Below are 13,963 nucleotides of genomic sequence, written 5' to 3'. Positions count from 1 at the left end.
CACCAGTGGCTAGCATGATTTGGCACTGGGATATGCCAACCCCAAGCACCCTCTTACCCCTTTAACTTAAAAGCTAGGGAGCCTGTCATGTTCAGTTTATCAAATCTAGGCAGCAACAGCAACAGGATGATTCAATACCTGAATTCTCTAGAAATTAAAAAGTGAAGAGAATAAAAATGAAAGTCTGAAGCAGCCCAAGTATCAAGTTGAGTGTGAAATATATGGAATGAAGCAGCAGTTTTTGCAAGTATACATCAGGGAACACAGCTCCAAAACTGAACATACCTCAGAAATAATTACAGTTGTACCTCTGGTTAAGAACTTAATTCATTCCGGAGGTCTGTTCTTAACCTGATGCTGTTCTTAACCTGAGGTACCACTTTAGCTAATGGGGCCTTCCACTGTTGCCACACCGCCACCATGCGATAAGTTCTTAACCCAAGGTACTTCTTCCAGGTTAGCGGAATCTGTAACCTGAAGCGTTTGTAACCCAAAACGTTTGTAACCCGAGGTGCCACTGTACACAAATTAGGCAGTTCAGCATTTTCTTCAAGGGAGAGCAGAAAGAAGAAAAATGGGCTCAATGCTGCCATGGCTTGCTGGCTTTCAGGTAATTACATGATCCTCATGGAAGCGTTAGCCTTTGAGAAAAGTAAGACACTGTGCACACTCCACTGTCTCAACCAAGACCCCCCACCCCACCCCCCAAAAATCCAACATATCATCCAGCCACATAAAACAACATTTCAAGCTGACCAGAAGGTGAAATGTTTTACCGCATCCAACTATAAGAGATCTGATTTTCTATCCAACTGAGTTGTACTAAGAGAAGACCCTCTAAAATTAATGGGTCTTTGTTGTTGTTGTTTAGTCGTGTCCGACTCTTCATGACCCCATGGACCACAGCACGCCAGGCACTCCTGTCTTCCACTGCCTCCCGCAGTGAGATCTGATTTTCTATCCAACTGAGTTGTACTAAGGGAAGACCCTCTAAAATTAATGGGTCTAAGATAGTCAAATGTCCATTTTTTTCCCAATGGGTAGGTAGTGAGTAGGACTAACAGTGGGTACAAACATGTTTGATCCTGGGGGCCTCAGCTGGATCAAAATGTCTGGCTGCTTGAAGCTGAAAATCCAAAATCTGCCTAGCCCCACTCCACCAATAAATACACAGGATAACGTACTGGGAAGACCACAACAGGTTCTCCACTGAAATGGTGTGGGAATTGTGCTAAAGCTCCACTGTGCCATTATTCATTTCAAAGGATACTATCTTCATGTTCAAGCCCCGCTGAAACTTATGGGAGCAAGGATTTATTTTTCTACCCCAAATGAGGTAGGAGTCTTTCACTCCAAACCCTTCTAAGTGCTCAAAACTCACCCATCTGAGATGACCACCTCTGCCTTGCCTCACTGTAAGACCACTTCTGGTGGGGCCTCAGCATTTGAAAGACAAAAAACTGAGCCCTGGGCTCCATAAGGTAAACGTTCTCCCACTCCCCAGCTTTTTAAAAAAACCATTCCCCATCTCCACCTGTACGTCTGCCAGTTACAGACCAGAACAAGACATCAACCCTATGTTGTTTTGGAAGTGTTTAAAAGTTGGCTGTGTGAATAAAAGTGATACTTGAATTCAGTGAAATGGGAAGCCCAAGGGGAATTAAAAAAAACCTGTCAAGATGACTGTGTTCTTTGGTCTCACTTTCACTGTTGCCTTTGTAGATATTGAGAGAACAGTCTGCTCTGGAAAATCCTCTCACTAAGTAAGAATAATCGCTGCAGTCCATGGCAGTTCCTTCTCTCATCAGGTTTCTAAAACAAATATTACAAATGGTTTTACATGCTGCACTTGTGTTATGCTAGAAAAATAGTTGACTATACACTTGTTTTTAAACAGAGAGTGGCATGAAATGTGTTGGCAGATTCTTTTAAAAAAAGAACATAGTACAACCACAGTTAAGGAGTTCAACTAAAAGGGGGGAAATATCTATTTGGCAATTCTGCATGAAAATCTGTAATAATTTGCTTTTGCATTGTTCATATTTTGCGTTCAAAAGGCGAAAACAACCACCCCCTGCACTATAGCACCCTCAGACGACCTCAGCACCAAAAGGACAACCCAAGATTAATTATTTTAAATCACACGATCCACAAGGCCGTAAGTGCATTAGGCCACATGCATAAAGAGCTTTTGCTCTTCGCAACTGACAGTGTAATGGATTTCTACCACTTTTGGTTCTCAACAAGTTTTCTTCAGAATTACCTCACTGAAGTCTTCTTGACTAGAGTATGGTAGACTAACATTTCAAGCACAATTATGTGACGCACTAGGACAATACATTCAAAACCTCCAACCTCCAGGGAGGTTCCTCTTCAATAAGCTCAAAAAATTGTCCCATGTTCCTGAAGAACAGTTTGAAAACCACTACATTGTGCAAATAAATCTGTACTTAAGATAAGGTGCCTGCTACATGTCCCAAATGTAAGAATCAGAGATTGCATTCTAACAATATGTTAAGTGCTACAGATTACTTTCTAAAGTGATCCCAGGGGCATAAAAAGGATGGCCATTATGATGCCCTATACTATAGCATGGGTAGGCAAACTAATGCCCGGGGGCCGGATGCGGCCCAATTGCCTTCTCAATCCGGCCTGCAGACAGTCCAGGAATTAGCGTGTTTTACATGAGTACAATGTGTCCTTTTATTTAATATGCATCTCTGGGTTATTTGTGGGGCATAGGAATTGGTTCATTGATTTACCCCCCCAAAAAAATATAGTCCGCCCCCCACAAGGTCTGAGGGACAGTGGACCGGCCCCCTGCTAAAAGTTTCCTGACCCCTGCGCTAGATATATTGTTGCAGACCAAGCATGGCCAATGACAGTGCTGTATTTCTATCCCATACCACTGCTGTTTGCCTGCTCGCACCCACCCCCAACTCTCCCAATTGCACCTTTGCCTGCTGTGGCCACCATTTTCTGCAGCAGCAGGCACAGCCTCCCGGTGTGGCCCTTTTATGATCACCAAAGCATCTTCCAGGAAGGTGCTTCACAGTCATAAAAGGGTCACGCCAAACCTTGGGGTCTGCCACAACCTTTTTACTATCAGCAAGCACCTGCTTGGAAGGCGCTACGGCAATCATTAAAGGACTGCGCCAAAGCACTTTGTGCCTGGTGCCATGAAAAAAGTGGCAGTAGCAGGCAAGGAAAAAATAGGTGGCGGTATGGCATACCAGTGTGTACGGCCTCAAAACAAGCACTGGCCAATGGACAGGGATGATAAGAGTTGTAGTCCAACAATATCTAGAAGGTATCACATTGGCTACCTTTCACAGATTCACAGTAAGTAACCAAAAATTATTATAAATGGTATTACCCTCGGGAATAAGCCCTGGAGCTGTCATCTATTAGGAACCTAGGATCTCATTTGCAGTATCATCCTGGTAAAAAAATTAATCATTTGAGCCTGCCATTCCGATGTGTTTTCCACATGTGGGGTCACTTTAAGAAAGTCACTCTGCAACAGCTAAGCTAACATTCCATTGGGACTGAACTCTTGGCACAGATTTATTAAGATTTATGTCCCACTTCCAGTAGAAAATCACTGAATAACTTCAAGCATTTATTTATACATTTTACTGCACACTGTAATGCTGGTTTTGCAGAGGCATTACAGCTGCTCATGCAAGAAGATATGAACCAGCACAACTATTTTCAATTCACTATAATCAACAGTTTAAATTCTATGAAGACATAAGAAACTATAGAACACCAGCAGTCATTGGCATTTAGGCACATGGATTCCGATAAGCTCCCAAGTACCAGTTCTGATATTCCACTCCAGTTTTCACCTTAAACACGCAAGTACAGATTCTGGGTTTAAAATAGTAAAAGGCATGGCTACCACATCAGAAAGGTCACATGAGTATTGGAACTGCAAATATCTCATCAAACTCAAACTGGCCCCAAACACCAGTGGATGAAGGATTTAAAATAAAAATAAAAATCAGGAGATGCCCTCCTTGCAATATGACAAAACCAAAGAAATGTGGAGCTTGACAAATGCTGAAAACAGACAACAATATAGCACTGGTCACACCTCAAAGCACTCAAAATCTATTCATTTTGACAGCTTGGTACAAAATGACATCAAAAGAGGAGGGAAAAGGCTTTTCTGCATTTACAGATCAAAGATCGCTAAAAAAAACAAAGCTAAATGAGATAATTCAAGCCTGTCAGGCTTTCTCAGCCTCTAGGCCAGGGGTCAGCAAACTTTTTCAGCAGGGGGCCGGTCCACTGACCCTCAGACCTTCTGGGGCGGGCTGGAACTATATTCTGGGGGGGTAGGAATGAATGAGTTCCTAAGCCCCACAAATAACCCAGAGATGCATTTTAAATAAAAGGACACATTCTACTCATGTAAAAACACACTGATTCCCAGACCGTCCGTGGGCCGGATTTAGAAGGCGATTGAGCCGGATCCGGCACCCGGGCCTTAGTTTGCCTACCCATGCTCTAGGCTGTATGAGGCATGCTGGACATACAATGGAGCAGCCCACACAGGACTTGGTTGATCCTGCAGTCCAAGAGGAGCTGCTTTTAAAAGCTTGTGCTAATTGATATAAAATTTTCAGCAAAAAAACCCAGCCATTACTGTGCCAGGTGGGCATGTGGAAAGAGAGGGTGCTTATTACTTATAATATATTCAGTGTCACCTACATATATGGTACCTTACAAACTTTCATAGGCAAAAAAATACAGTCCCTGCCTATCTTATAAGGGAACAATGGGGAAAACAGAAGGAGTGGGGTGGGGGAATATAGGTGGGAGGATATGGGCAAATGCATTTAAAACTTGGCTATAGTCAGGGATGAGTATTAAAGGGATATACTGCAGGACATGGAAGAAAAAGCTGGTAGTGAGGGCTAAGCCTCCTATCCTGGGGGGGGGGGGAGGCGCAAGTGTCTTCAAAGCTCAGCGCTTAACTTAGGGAATGAATGGGAGCTGCTCCCTTACATATGATAAACTAAAGGGTCCAATAAGGCACACTATAGAGTGGGGGCTAACTCCGATCTGCCCTTGGTAATGCCCACCCAATCAAACTTGATTCTCTCTATCACCCCATTCTAGGGTTATAATTTATTGGTCCCTCCACAGAGGGAGTGAATTTTTAGAACTGTGACAGATAAAGGCTTAGACAAAAATATTTCTGAATCCCATTTGCTAGAAACCACAGGAGGGGAGAGTGCTCTTATAATTGGGTCCTGCTTGCAACTGATTTGCCACTTGAGAACAGGATGCTGGGTTGGATAGGCCATTGGCCTGATCCAGCAGGCTGTTACCATTATTATTCTTCCTCCCACCCCTTTCCCCTTAAGAAAACCCTCCAAAAGCTATGTTCCCCCAACTCCTGGAAAGCCTTCTGCTTTGTGTTAACATGGCCATAGCAGTCAATACTGTAAAAGATTTACTTACCAATGCAGAAATGGTCACATCAAATACAAAGCAAACCAAGGCAAAGCAGTGTCAATACTAATCCATCTATATCAAAAATATTTAAGACGAACCTGAAACAATCCCCTACTCCTGTTACAGCTGAAATCATTTATGAAAAATAGCTTCTACTTTCTACGGTGCTATTCCATGTTAGTTCTACTCAGAACAGATCCACTGAAGTCAATGGAAAAGACTGATCTACCGGTAGGTTCATTAGAACTTTGTTGGATAAGCTTGATATCCATAGTACCGTAACTAAAAACACTTTAAACATTTTTTTAAAAGATTTATTTGGGATTGGGTCCTACCCAAAGCAGTCACCTGAGTAAAAGAAAGCTTCCTTATTAAACCAGCACCACCCAAATACTAGCCTGTTAAATACATTAAGCTTAAAAATCAGGTTATCTGCAGCATCAAGGAACTGCCATGAGAAAAACAAGGTAGGGAGAACACTGGCAAACAGGAATGGAGTTGGTGCTTCTATACTGTAAGCTTGCACCAATGACTAATACAGGTATATGGCAGCAGGCTGACTAGTAAGTTGTGCAGACTTATTTGCAAGGGTGAAATACATGCATGAACTGACATTTATAAACACCCAGATTGATGAAGGTCAGTGGGCTTGCTTTTGTAGGGTGGTTGCCAGGGCTGGACAGAATCTCACAGGCACCCAATCTGCATAGTTCACCTTGAACTTTGATGCTCGCTCCTATGAACCCCATTTCCCCCTCCATTAGCCCTGTTGGCAGTTTGCCCATTGGCAAGGTTTACTATTTCTATACTGAGCCACTTGCAATTGTCCTATACTAAAGTGCAGAGGATGTCTGGCAATGCAGTCAGAATCCTGAGCAGGGATAGTATGATTAATCCTTTAAAAGAGGATTAGCCATGATGGCTATGTTCTACCTCGGTAAGTAGAGGGATGCTGCACTGAAGTGCAGCTTGCAAGTTTCCCAGAGCAATCTGTTGAGCCACTGTGAAAACAGGATGCTGCACTGGATAGGCCACTGGCCTGATCCAGCAGATTCTTCTTATGTTCTGGTATTACTAGTATCTTGACATATAAAGTATCTCCAAGTGACTTACCAAGTTGTAAAGCACAAAGCATTGAACACACACACACAAACCAGGTTGCATCCAGTATACTAATAATAATCACTCAGTTGGTAAAGCATGAGACTCTTAATCTCATGGTTGTGAGTTCTAGCCCCACAATGGGCAAAGATTCCTGCATTGCAGAGAGCTGGATTAGATTACCCTCATGGTCCATTCCAACTCTACAATTCTATGATTCTGATGTTGGATCTACTTAGAGCAGACCCACTGAAATTAATATACTGATAAACTAATGTAGGTATATTAATCTCAATGCATCTACTGTGGGTAGAACTTAATTGGATACAACTTCAACTGCCAAACAATAACCCATAAAACAGCAACAAAAACATACCATCAATAGACCGCATAGTCACAGTAAGATGCTAGTGTCCACTATGCAGGGCCAAGAAGATCCTGGGCATCTAGACTCTTTGCTAGCACCACTCAAGAAAACAGATATCCATCTTCCAGCACAGAAGATGTCTAAATATTTTCTTCTGACACCATGCATAGGAACCTGAAAAATATTTTCCCAGGCCTGCAGGATTCCCAGCTCAGGATTCTGTACATTTCCGTATGGTTAGAGTAAGAATGAAAGCAGAAAAACACTTAAAAACAGGATGCAATAATAGGGTGTAATACAGTCAAATTAAAATCCATTGAATTCAACTGGATAATTTAAGCTCATCCTGGGGAGAGAGAGAGAAAATACAATAAAATACAGGAAAACTTTTAAGTGTAAACAATACAAATGCATGCAGAATTATTATTTTTTAAGAGATACAGTGGTACCTTGGTTCTTGAACTTAATCCATTCCAGGAGTCCATTCGACCCCCAAAACCATTCGAAAACCAAGGTGTGGCTTCCAATTTGCTGCAGGAGCTTCCTGCACTCAAGTAGAAGCAGTAGAAGCAGCGGAAGCAGTGCCAGTGACGTTCGGCTTCCGAAAAACATTCACAAACCAGAACACTCACTTCCAGGTTTGCGGTGTTTGGGAGCTGATTTGTTCAGGAGCCAAGGTACCACTGTACACTGGGGAGGAAAACCTGAAAGCAACTGAGAATACAATATGTACAGCATTCAACTATCGCATATTTTAAAAGGGGGGGTGAGTCAATTCAGTTCTCAATAAAGCCTCTCCACATGTTTATCCATAAAACAGGGGGTTTAGTGGGCTGTTTGATTAACATAGGAGAAAAACCATGTGAAATAAAGACTCTTTTTAATGAACAGTTAAGGACTTTCCACTTATGTGTCAGATGTTTTGACAGTGCAATGTCCCATACTTTTACTAGCAACTTCTCTTGGGAAGGAGTTGATTTGGACTTCCAATGGGAGGCCGCTAACAATGTGGCTGCTGAAAGAAGCATAAACCCAAGAGGTTTATGCATGATGACCGAGTTGGTACCATGCTCCAAGGATTGGAGCTCCAGCCTGGGTCTGGTGATATGTGAGGTGATAATGGAGATAGCATCAAAGGTAGGTTCCCTTTCCCTTTTAGTCACACATGGCTTTCATAGTTCTGGCTGGCAGGCCATGTAAAATTTTAAGGCTGCAATTCTGTACCCTTACCTACAGGTGAATCCCACTGAACTCAAGTGAAACTTAGATCTAAGTAAACATGTTTAGTATGGCATTTTTAGGTTAATAACTGAGGATATATTTGTAAAGCTAGTTTGAAGGTAGGAATGTTCAATATACTGGATAGTTGTGAAGTTATGTTCTGTTTCCCACACACACATGTAAGTTTTAAATGGACAACTGTTTATGCTGCTGCAATGAAAATGTATCAGGTAAAGTTTGTTCAGCTGCTCCTGGCTCAACTGCATGTAAAAGCAAAGGAGGAAAATGTGAAACAAGTTTCTGAGGGAAAGTAAAGTAATTTGTTTATTTCATTTTATATCCATCTGTTCTAGCAATGAACTTCGAGTACTGAGAGTGCCTTTGTGGGCAACAAGAGCAGCATCCCTTTGAATGTTTCAGCAGAAAAAAAAATTGTGCTGCACAGGCACCATGGATTCAATCCAGGTGAAGCTCAATGCTTTGATTTAAATGAAAAAGTATGGGTCCAGAAGCTCTGAACTATGCAGCAATCCCACCACATATGAAGCAGTGTTCCAGGCAGCAGAACAAATATTCCATACCTTGTAACCTGCATGAGTTGTTACCATATGAGACCAAGCAAGTAAGTAGCTACCATAGTTACAAACCTGTCTTCAACCATCAACAGACAGAAAGAGGCCACATTGCTACAAATATATCTAATATGATTTTTACAGGATGAAAATCATAAATCCACAGTGAATAGTATCATTTCCATTCTATTCAAAGAGAACAAGGTATGTAACTAGAGAATAGTAGCATAATCATAAATTTGTTCTCTCTCAAATTTTATGTGTGAGCAGATAAAGGATGGCTAATCAGCCTCTGGGGAAGATGGTGCAGTAACTTTGCAATATGTAATAAATTCTTACCACCCAGAACACAGTAATGGTTAATATAATTTAATACCTCCTTTGTGGCCTGCGCCAGTTCCTCCAAATAAGGCAGAAGATCATCATCCACGTTACCTTTCTCTGTATCATCTCTACTACACAACTTGACACATTACTAAACAGAGTAATGAACAAAAAAATCCAAATCTTGACATGATTTTTTAAAGTAGAAAGACAGCTATATTCCCATTTAAGATCACTCAGACCCAGGTGTTCACCTTTCTCCTAAAGTCCCTGGGGCTGTGTCTGAAGGCATATAAAGCAACCACCTTGCCGAAGCAAAGCTGAAGTTCAGTGCTAGGATGAGAGACGGTCAGGAAATCCTACATAAGCAGAATTTGCCAACCTGGGACTCTCCAGAGGGGCTGTGGCTCAGTAGCAGAACACCTGCTTTGCATGCAGAAGGTCTCGGGTTCAATCCCTGGCATCTTCGGGTAGGTCTGGGAGAGAACCCGCCCTGAATTCTTGGGAGAACTGCTGCCAGTCAGTATAAACAATGCTAGATGGCAGCTTATCATGTTACCTTTTGACATCATCTCCCATGTCTAACAATGTTTGTATGTCATGGGTGAATTCTCAAAATCACTTTCATATGAACAAACTAGTCGCCACTTTAAAACAGCAAGCGATCCTTCCCTCTACCCCACTGCCTCCTTTGTCTAATAAGCACACACGTGAGGTTTGCCCCTTTCTTCTTGGAGACCAATTTTTCCCACTGCTTAGCATACCAGAAATATGCAAAACAAACCTCCATAACACTCTTGTGGAACTGTAGAACATAGAATATGTTTTATCTGATAAATTTCCTGTTTGCTTTCTCCCACAAAAAGAACCATTTTGACACCCAAAATAGAGCTCTTTCTTCAAACAGACTCTGCTACTCACCACCACCAATACCCTGAAACAATGCAACACCCAGGGTAATGTAGGGGTTGCAAAATGATGGCTAGTCTGCCAGCAGAGCTGGACTCCCTCAGGTGGAAGGTTGGGATATAAACAGGATAAATAAAATGAATTTGCTTGCAAATCAAAAAAGAAGCCATGGTGCTTCAAACGAGAACTCATGCCCACAATAAACTCTTGGATAACTGCTCCTCCCTCCTCTCCACCCCTCATAAGTTTTGGCAAAATGGTACCTCCTCATTTTACTGCCTGCAAACAGGATGGGATAATTTCACTATTGGGATGGGATAATTAGTTTATATGTCCAAGACTGTCCAACACTGCTGCCAACTTGTAGCCACCTAACACACAGCCATCTAGTATTTAAGGACACACTGCCTTTGAACACAGAGGCTCCATGGAAGTATAATGGCTTTGATCATTTGAAGCTACCTAAAACCCCGTGATGGGGTGAGCTCCTGTTGCTCCGTCCCTCTTCCTGCAAACCTAACAGTTCAAAAGCACAAAGTGCAAGTAGATAAATAGGTACCGCTCCAGCGGGAAGGTAAGCGGCGTTTCCGTCTGCTGCTCTGGTTCGTCAGAAGCGGCTTAGTCATGCTGGCCACGTGACCCGGAAGCTGTATGCCAGCTCCCTCGGCCAATAAAGCGAGATGAGCGCCGCATCCCCAGAGTTGTCCACAACTAGACCTAATGGTTAGGGGTCCCTTTACCTTTAAAACAGAGTCTGGTCATTGGCCCATCAAGCATAATACTACCTGCTCTGGCTGGCAGCAGCTCTTGAACATCTCAGTCAGCATGTCCTGTCCTCTCCCCAATATGATCTGCTGGCGATTGAACTGGGGTGCCCTGCATTCAAACATAGTGTTTGCCACTGAACTATAGCACTTGCCTCATCCACAGATTTATCTTCCATGATTTTAGAAATAAAGCTATCTAAGCCAGAGGTTGCCAATCACCCAACACATGCTGTGGTCCTGAATTCCTTACATTAATTACACACACATTGTGAAGCAATACTTCCTTCCGTCCACTCTGAACCTATCAGAGACTGATTTTGTGAACCTGCTTGATTCTGAGCCAGACCATGACCCCATCTATGCCAAACTACTGTCATCTCAGATGGGAAGAAACTCTAGTATCTCTGGCAGAATTTCTCTTTTGGGGGGAAATGCTTCAAGCTTTATTACCAGAGATATTTTAAACTGGAAATGCCCCAAGAATAAGCCCCCAGCAGCACATTTTGTGCTAGACATTAAGAACACATTCTCTCCCTCCCTCCAGCAGCCCCCATCACTACCACCACCCACCAATTTGGAGGACTCTTCTACCCTACACTTTTTCTTCAGAGCCTTACAAGTTTGAAGGTTGGAGGAAAATTCCTTTTCTTCAACAAGAAGAGGAGGGAAAGATGTCATAGAACAGGCATCCCCAAACTTTGGCCCTCCAGGTGTTTTGGACTACAATTCCCATCTTCCCCGACCACTGGTCCTGTTAGCTATATATCATGGGAGTTGTAGGCCAAAACATCTGGAGGGCCGCAGTTTGGGGATTCCTGTCATAGAACAACACAGCAGGAGACAATCCTAACTGGCAAAGAGAAAAGAAATATTCTGACTTTAGGCTAAAGTGGGGGTGGAGGCACAAAGAGTAGGATAAGTTAGTTAAGATACTGTAGATGAAAACTATAAACACATAAGGAAGGGAAGGAATGCTCAGACCTGAGAATTAAACTGAGGGAGAACACTGTGAGAACAGGATGCTGGGACACTAGACTGTGTGATAGCCTGAGGCAGATTCTTCGCAGGGAGGAGGAACCTATGGCCCTCCAGATGTTCTTGGACTACAACTCTCATCATCACTCACCACCAGTACAGTTGGCTAGGGGTTGGTGAGAACTGGAGTTCAACGACAACAAGACCACAAAATAAGGTGTTGGTTGTAAGGGCTGAGAGGGAAAGGAGGTGGTGTCAATACAAAAATATGGAGGAGGGAAGCGTAACTTGTGGCAGAGGAAGGACATACTGTATGTAAGCTAAATTACTTCTAAGATACTGTAAGTGCAAGGGGGGGGGGTGTCAGTGCATATAGGTCAGGGTGTAACCTGATCAGAAGTTGAAAGGATGGGGTAAGCAAATGCAAATTGTAAGGAAAGCAGGGTGTATGTGTGTCAGTGCAACAGTGGTAAGAACTGACAAAGTGAGGAAAGAATAGCCTGTGTTTAAGCTAAAGGGGCTGTAGACTTTTTTTGGGGGGGGTAGAATCCAATGTCAATGGTGTGAATAGTTTGACCAGACACTGAAAGGGTAAGGAATAAGACGTGCATGGGCTGAAAAAAGAGGCAAGGGCAGGGGGCTGCTGTCCTTGCGAAATTGGGGGCGGGGTGGGGAAGCTGACAATCACGAGGTGGGATAGGAACACCTTGATTTTCGGCTGAAAGTGGAGAGGGGGTAGGCTAGGTGAGAGGACGGGAAGCCAACGCAAAATATGATTGGGGGGAGAGAGAGAATAGGCGGTCATGTGCAAGCTGTAAAGAAGGCAATGCAAAAGACTGGGGTGGGGTTGGGGTGTGACAGGAGTATCCTGAATTTAGGCTGAAGGGAGGAGTGTAGGGGGGGGAGGGAGAACGTAAAGGGATGCCAAAGCGAAATATGGGGCGTGCGGAACAGCGAAGAGGAAAACGACACGGCGGGGCTTTAGGGGTCGTTCGCTTAGTGGCAGTGCACCCGCCTCGCGTGCAGAAGGTCCCGTGTTCAACCCCCCAGCGGCGTCTCCAAAACCCCGCAGAGCTACTGCCAGCCAGTGCAGACAACACTGAGCTTAGTTGGGCTCGGTATAAGGCTGAGATCGGGGCGGGGTGGGCTGCCGCCGTCGTCGCAGACGGGTGTAAGCTAGACCAGGCCCGCCCCTTCTTTTGCTCAGGCCGGACTCTGCACCCATTGTGTGCCTCTCTTCTCCCCCACCAACTCCACCAGCCCCACCTCGGGCAGCCCCCTCACGGCAGGGCCTGGCGGTGCGAGGGCGAGAGAGGGGACAGGACTACTGAGAGGAGGGGGGGCGGCCTGGTACGGGCCTTCCCCAGCCTAAGGGGACCAACCTGTGAGGCGAGGCCGCCGCCGCCGCCGCCGCCGCCGCCGTCTCGGTCTCTCCGGGCCCGCCGCCCCGCGCGAGGTACTTCCAGCAGGGCCGCCGCCGCCGCCGCCACACCAAGACGCTCCTTCCCTCTCCCTCTCGCTTCCCGAGCCAGAGACTGCGCATGCGGGATAGAGGGGAGCGCCCTGGAGTGGCTGGGAAAAATACTGTAGTCCTGGGAGAGGGGAGGAAGGGTGCTCACCACTTGCGTAGCCAGCAGGTGGCAGTGGCGGCGGAAGCTGCAGCTGCAGCTTTGCGAGCGCAAGTCACTCAAAGGAGAAGGGGAGGGACGCCACGCCCCGAAGGCGGGGAAACAGCTAAATCTTAATAGAATTGAAACACATGCTATAAATAAGGGGGTTGGTTAGAGGGGGCTGTACCATATTTAGGATAGGGGGATGCTGTGCTACTATTTTAGTGTTCTAAATTACAGAACATCTCCCTGAGGGGGTCTCAGGAAAAGCCACAGAGGCCTGTTCTTGTCCTGTTTTTTTGGTTAGCCTAACTAACTGATGCCATTTTGCTTATGTAAAAAAACTGCCTGCTTTAGAATTTAGGAGGATGAGCCACAAACAAGTGAAGACCAGATAACGTTGCTAGGGGATTATCAGGAAAACCTCCCTGCCAGGCAACTCTCCCCTTCAAGGTCTCCAGGCAGGGTGTCCTGTTTCGATCAGCGCAAGGAACCTCGAAAGGGAGAAAAGAAGAGGGGGTGCCTATCAAAAGTATGAACAAAGGCTGTTTGGTGCAGCTTCACCATCACACTAGTGAGTGTGGCTCGCCTTCTTTTTTAGTCAGCTGAATAAACAAGTGATTATGGCAATCTCCTCTGTCTATGGCA

General features: G+C 44.5%; 1 protein-coding gene across 30 annotated transcripts in view; it reads right to left on the bottom strand.

Annotated features, from left to right (window-relative positions):
• GAPVD1 (GTPase activating protein and VPS9 domains 1) overlaps positions 1 to 13,270 on the bottom strand; it is a 53,220-nt gene extending 39,950 nt beyond the window's left edge. For 6 of the 30 annotated variants that reach the window (XM_088664886.1, XM_088664890.1, XM_088664892.1 and 3 more), the window contains exon 1: positions 13,088 to 13,231. Coding sequence is in view for 16 of the 30 variants with exons in the window: in XM_088664891.1 (XP_088521017.1) it covers positions 1,703 to 1,805 (103 nt within the window). In the remaining 14 variants the exon portion in view is untranslated. Of the gene's footprint in view, positions 1 to 1,671; positions 1,813 to 10,748; positions 10,840 to 13,087 lie in introns of those variants that run through there. The other 24 variants (XM_088664873.1, XM_088664874.1, XM_088664880.1 and 21 more) reach the window with 13 other exon arrangements.
• Positions 13,271 to 13,963: the final 693 nt, after the last annotated feature.

This window comes from Zootoca vivipara, chromosome Z2 (genome assembly GCF_965207765.1).
Source record: "Zootoca vivipara chromosome Z2, rZooViv2.hap1.1, whole genome shotgun sequence".
Classification (NCBI taxonomy): domain Eukaryota; kingdom Metazoa; phylum Chordata; class Lepidosauria; order Squamata; family Lacertidae; genus Zootoca; species Zootoca vivipara.
The sequence above is the reverse complement of the archived record's forward strand: the minus strand, read 5'-3'. Positions and strand labels throughout refer to the sequence as shown.